This window comes from Panthera onca, chromosome C1 (genome assembly GCF_046562875.1).
Source record: "Panthera onca isolate mPanOnc1 chromosome C1, mPanOnc1 haplotype 2, whole genome shotgun sequence".
Classification (NCBI taxonomy): Eukaryota; Metazoa; Chordata; class Mammalia; order Carnivora; family Felidae; genus Panthera; species Panthera onca.
The window spans coordinates 140,889,026-140,895,025 of NC_138346.1; the positions used below are offsets into that span (position 1 = coordinate 140,889,026).

The 6,000-nt window shown below is 40.1% G+C and overlaps 1 protein-coding gene across 2 annotated transcripts in view; it reads left to right on the forward strand.

Moving 5' to 3' along the window:
- ALG14 (ALG14 UDP-N-acetylglucosaminyltransferase subunit) overlaps window positions 1-4,802 on the forward strand; it is a 102,603-nt gene extending 97,801 nt beyond the window's left edge. The window contains exon 5 of one of the 2 annotated variants that reach the window (XM_060625101.2): window positions 3,873-3,986. Coding sequence is in view for 1 of the 2 variants with exons in the window: in XM_060625100.2 (XP_060481083.1) it covers window positions 3,873-4,103 (231 nt within the window). In the remaining variant the exon portion in view is untranslated. Of the gene's footprint in view, window positions 1-3,872 lie in introns of both variants that reach the window. The other variant, XM_060625100.2, reaches the window with a different exon arrangement.
- The last annotated feature ends 1,198 nt before the right edge of the window (window positions 4,803-6,000 follow it).

The window sequence follows — 6,000 nt, forward strand, 5'->3', positions numbered from 1 at the left end:
AGAGAAATACAGTACAATGGTTCCCTGAAGAAAAGGCAAGTGGATGTGGGATGATTTTCTAAAAACCTGTCAGTTACAGATGAATGGATAAAGAAGGTGTGGTTTATATATACAATGGAATACTACTTGGCAATGAGAAAGAATGAAATCTGGCCATTTGCAGCACCGTGATGGAACTGGAGGGTATTATGCTAAGTGAAATAAGTCAAGCAGAGAAAGACAGATACCATATGTTTTCACTCATATGTAGATCCTGAGAAACTTAACAGAAGACAATGGGGGAGGGGAAGAGAGGAAAAAAAGTTACAGAGAGAGAAGGAGGCAAACCTTAAGAGACTCTTAAATACTGAGAACAAACTGAGGGTTGATGGGAGATGGGGGAGAGGGGAAAGTGGGTGATGGGCATTGAGGAGGGCACCTGTTGGGATGAGCACTGAGTGTTGTATGGAAACCAACTTGACAATAAATTATATTTAATATAAAAAAAGCTGTCAGTTACAGCTTTTATGTTTATGCTAAGTGTGTATGATAGCGTTACAAATGGAGTTGAGTGTAGCAAATGGAGCATTCCACTCTATATACAATGGGCAAAAGATTCCCCACCCCTCCTTTACCCCTTCACTCCTTTGAGCAAAATTTAGTGAGTGCCTTTTGTTGTTCCAGGTGTAGAACATAGATGGTCCTAGAAGTTGCCCATAAGGAGCTTACAAAGTAGAAAGGAGGAAAGACAATAAAAGCAATGCCCCCATATTTCTTGAGAATGTCCATTTTAAGAAATAGAAATATGAAGAGTATTTCTGTGTTTTTTTAAAAAGACAAGATCAACCATTATATCGTTTAACATCTTTTTTACTTAAAATTCTGTTTTGTTCAATGCTTGGAATAAGTCTTTCTGATATGCTTCATTAAACAGTGGAAACTCCACAGTCCACAATTTAATTGTCTTGCCTAGGCTTCTGTAAAATGCAGGATCAAAACCTGTGCTTAATTAAAAGTAGCTTTCCTTCGCCAAAGTTTTCCTCAAGATGAATTTGCCATTTTTAAAAATTTTTTTTAATGTTTATTTATTTCTGAGACAGAGAGACAGAGCATGAGTGGGGGAGGGGCAGAGAGAGAGGGAGACACAGAATCCAAAGTAGGCTCCAGGCTCCGAGCTGTCAGCACAGAGCCTGATGCGGGGCTCGAACTCACAGACTGCAAGTTCATGACCTGAGCTGAAGTCGGACGCTTAACCAACTGAGCCACCCAGGTGCCCCATGCCATTTTTTTTTAAATACTTGATTTATGGTTTTGTGGTTTTATCGTATCAAGGACTTTGATAGTAAGGTGCCTCAAAATAGAAATAGAGGACAGAGATAAACAAATGAATACCTTTAATTTCCACTTTTAGCTTAACAATCTCTATTTCTGATCTGTAGCAGGTTGTTAATGCATCTCCCACCAATGGCCAGTCATTTCCCTGCCTGTATACAGACATTTCCATCAGAACATTCACAGTTTGTATGTTCAGGTAGTGAAATGAACACACATGGATATGTACATTTGTTTCAAAGGCAACGAACATGAAAATATTTTTGTGACATTGAAGACCCAACAAGCAATCTTTACATTATTTTTTAGCTGTAGGTTTTATTTTGTTCAGTTCCATGTAAAAAAGATTGAGAAATGCAACACAAATAAGCCAAGGATCAGGGAATACATTAATGCAGTGGTTCTCAACTAGAGACATTTGGCAATGCCTGGAGACATTCTTAATTGTCTTGCCTACTGGAATCTTGTGGGTAGAGGCCAGGGGTGCTGTTAAACATCCTACAATGTGCAGGACAGGCCACCACAATGAAAAATTATCCTGTCCAAAATGTCAGTAATGCCACTGTTGAGAAACCTTGCATCAATAGGATTTTTAGAATTCTGAACTCTGAAAGGATTCAGAACAATCTTGTAATTTAGGCATAAGACAAAACTAGAGGCGAATTAGAGTCATAGAATTAGAAGAATCCTGGAGCTGACAGGGAAAGTCATTGAGTCCACTCTCCCTGTACATATGGTAACCGAGTCCCAGGTAAAAAGTGACTGAAGCAATAGACGTCCTCCACTCCTAAACATGCGATCAGGCAACTTACCAAATCTCTCTGTGCCTCAGTTTCCTATTCTGCAAAAAGGGACAATAAAACTTGCCTCAAATGATTGCTGTGAGGAGTAATTAAAATAATGTGTGTGGACTGTTTAGTACAGTACCTGGCCACAGTGAGTTGTTGATAAAGAGTGGCAGTGAGAGCCTAGGTGGTGATTCTCGTTACTGTCCCAACAGTAAAGAGACAGTAATTGAACCCTGTTCAGTTCAACACTGTTGAACAGGGTTGTACCCTGTTCCCGACTCTCAGTCCCATGTTCTTTCTATTACAGTGTCTTCAGGGTCTGTGAAGAAAAAGTTATAAGGGCAACTCAATAGGGATCAAAGAAGATTGGTCTGGAGAGCAGCTTAGTAGCTGGTAATTTAAGAAAAACTAAACAAAAACTCTTCATAAAGACAGGGGGTAGGTAGGTAGCCACTTTAAGGAAGGCATAAAAAAGATTGGTTCCCACCTGAAACAGGCTACCTTCTCTCTTCCCAAAGTCCTGTGGATGGTGTGTCAGGTGGGCTTGTCTCCAGGAAGGGCGGAGCCTAGATCAGATAACTTATCAAACCCTGAGAGCCCTGACCGAGTCTTACAGCCCTGGCAGAATGTCCGTCCAGTCCATCGTCTATCAGGACAGTCTCTGAAATGCCGAGATGGTCAGACAGTATATCTGGAGACCCTTTCAACTCTAAGATTCTCTGATGTCTGATAAGTTTTGTGGACTATGTGCTGGAAAGATCATGTGACATTGTAGAAAATGCCCAGCAGGCACGTGTAGACAGCCACAAATCTCCTGTTCTTTGATTTGTGGAGTAAAAAAAAAAAATGCTTTATTAGGCTTTGCTAAGTAAATACGGGCACATGATTACAATGTTGTGCAAAACAATTTTTCTCAGAAAATAATAATAAATTATCTTACCGACAATTCCATGAAATAGGCTTCCTCTCATTTTCTTAAAAGTCTTCTAAAAAGTCTTTGCAGTTGCTCTAGGAGTTGGATTTCTGTTTCTCTTGTTACTTTTGCCAAATAACAATTGTTATTTCTAAATTGTTTTTAACCGGTGGCTTTTTATAAAAATTAGCAAAATTCAAAAGCATCAAAATCCCTGGACCACAAACACAGATTAAATTCTCGTGAGGGGAAAAAAAACCTCATTCATTTAGTAGCCTTCTCTCAAATATCCCATTTGTTGGCCTGGACTCCTAAAATGATTATATATACCCCACAAAAATACCCTACATAGTCATTTAAAGACATTTTCTTCTACATCTTACATGTCAATGCTCCAACCGTTATAAAGATTATTTTAGAAAATCAACAAGAACAAGTTGGTACGTGAGAAAATAGTGACTCATAGCTGACTTTATCTGTCTTCTGTGTATTTGTGTGACCCGCAAGCAATTGGAGAAGAGCAACACAACACAGTGGATCCTGGCTGAGCATCAGGCACTGTGCTAGACACCCTCTGGTAGCAGAGAAGTTAAGTTGTTTGCCTGGAGCCACTGGCCCAGAGAAGTTAAGTTGTTTGCCTCGAGCCACACAGCTGGTAAGCAGGAGAGCCAGCACGGAGCCCTGTCTACTCCTATGTGCATGGGGTTTGCTGCACACTAGATCTTGATAAGGAATAATTCAAGGCTTAGGATAATAAAAAGTCTCCTCTAAGATGTGACTGTTTTTAACTTTAAATGCCTCATTTAGATTAGTATTCTGTATGTTAATTTGACCTTCAACTTTTTTTTTTTTTTTTTAAGGTGTTGTGTAATGGACCAGGAACGTGTGTTCCTGTCTGCGTATCTGCCCTTCTCCTTGGGATACTAGGAATAAAGAAAGTGATCATTGTCTATGTTGAAAGCATCTGCCGAGTAGAACATTTATCCCTGTCCGGAAAGATTCTGTTTCACCTCTCCGATTACTTCATTGTTCAGTGGCCGGCTCTTAAGGAGAAGTATCCCAAGTCTGTGTACCTCGGGCGAATTGTCTGACAAATGACAACTTTCTTCTCTAGAATTTTGCAGTCAAACATATTTATCACAATTGGGGGAGAGAAAAACTACATGTTTATTATAAAGGTTTCTGAAGGTCCTGAGAATTATTGGTGGTGAGGAGTAAAAAATGTGTAACTCAGTAAAGAAACTGAGGGTGCTCTTATAAAACAAACGTTTATAAATCATTAAGTATTTATGCTTCTGTGCACCAAATTTCTTTTCTTTTTTGTCACTACCTGCAAGTTATCTGTTGACTTGACTTAGTAATATTTTTCCTACAACTAAATATAGAATTAGTATGATTAGTAACATTTCCTGTTCTGCAGCTCTTTGTTTTGTTTTGTTTTGTTTACAATATTCTGCATTGTAGCAGAGAAAGATATTTCTTAGTTTTTGTTCAGCTACAACAGGCTTTATTTCCTGTATGGAAGCAGTAAAGTCCCTAGTGAATCCTTTCAGTATAAAGGAAGCAGTTATATTAAATGGGCTTCATGACAATTTGCATTCCACAGGCTTCCAGAACCGTGAGCATACACCAGTATCTTTTTTTATTCTTTGGTTTTGCTTTGTGAGTAGTTGCCCTGAATCCAGAATATCTTTTGAAATGTCTTGTTTAATTGTTAAAATAAATTAAAAGGTGACTACTGTCATAGTAATAAAAACATGATTCTGTGTTTCCGGAATCCAAACTCAAAACATTTTTTTCCTTTACATTTTGTATTTGTTTATGTTAAGTTTATTTATCTATTTAGAATGTGTGTGCAAGCACATGACTAGGGTAGGGGCGGGGTGGGGGTAGAGAATGAGAGAATCCAAAGCAAGCTCTATGCCGTCATCCCAGAGTCCAGTAAGGGTTTTGAACTCACGAACTGTGAGATCATGACCGTAGCCGAAATCAAGAGTCGGACACTAAACTGAACCACCCAACCCCTGAAACTCAAAACCATTTTTACAGATGTTCAAGTGGAGGGGTGCCTGGGTGGCTCAGTTGGTTAAGCGTCTGACTTCGGCTCAGGTCATGATCTCATGGTCTGTGAGTTCGAGCCCCATGTTGGGCTCTTTGCTGACAGCTCAGAGCCTGGAGCCTGCTTTGGATTCTGTGTCTCCCTCTCTCTCGGCCCCTCCCCCACTTGTGCTCTGTCTCTATCAAAAATAAATAAATGTAAAAAAAAAAAAATTTTTTTTTAAATGTTCAATTGGGACCCCTGGGTGGCTCACTTAGTTAAGTGTCTGACTCTTGATCTCAGCTCAGGTCTTAATTTCAGGGTTGTGAGTTCAAGCCCCACATTGGGCTACATGCTGGGCATAGAGCCTACTTTAAAAAAAAAAAAATGCTTTAGTAAATTCACATTGTCATGGCTGTAACTGTCCCTAGCATTTTGGGATGTTTAGGCTTGGCAGAGTATATTTAAAAAAAAAATTTTTTATTTAACGTTTATTTATTATTGAGAGACACGGAGACACAGAACATGAGCAGGGGAGGGGTCGAGAGATGGAGAGACACAGAATCTGAAGCAGGCTCCAGGCTCTGAGCTGTTGCAGAGCCCGACATGGGGCTCAAACTCACAAACCGCAAATCCATGACCTGAGCTGAAGTCGGACGCTTAACCGACTAAGCCACCCAGGCATCCCTTGGCAGAGTGTAGTTTTACTAAGCATTTAGGTAAGTTCTCGCTGGCCAGGTATTCTTCTAAGCACTTGTCAAATATTAACTCATTTAATCCTAATAACAACTCAATGAGGTATGGACTATTACTATCCCCCTTTTACAGGTGACTTGTCTAAAATCACATGACCTTGGGGCGCCTGGGTGGCGCAGTCGGTTAAGCGTCTGACTTCAGCCAGGTCACGATCTCGCGGTCTGTGAGTTCGAGCCCCGTGTCAGGCTCTGGGC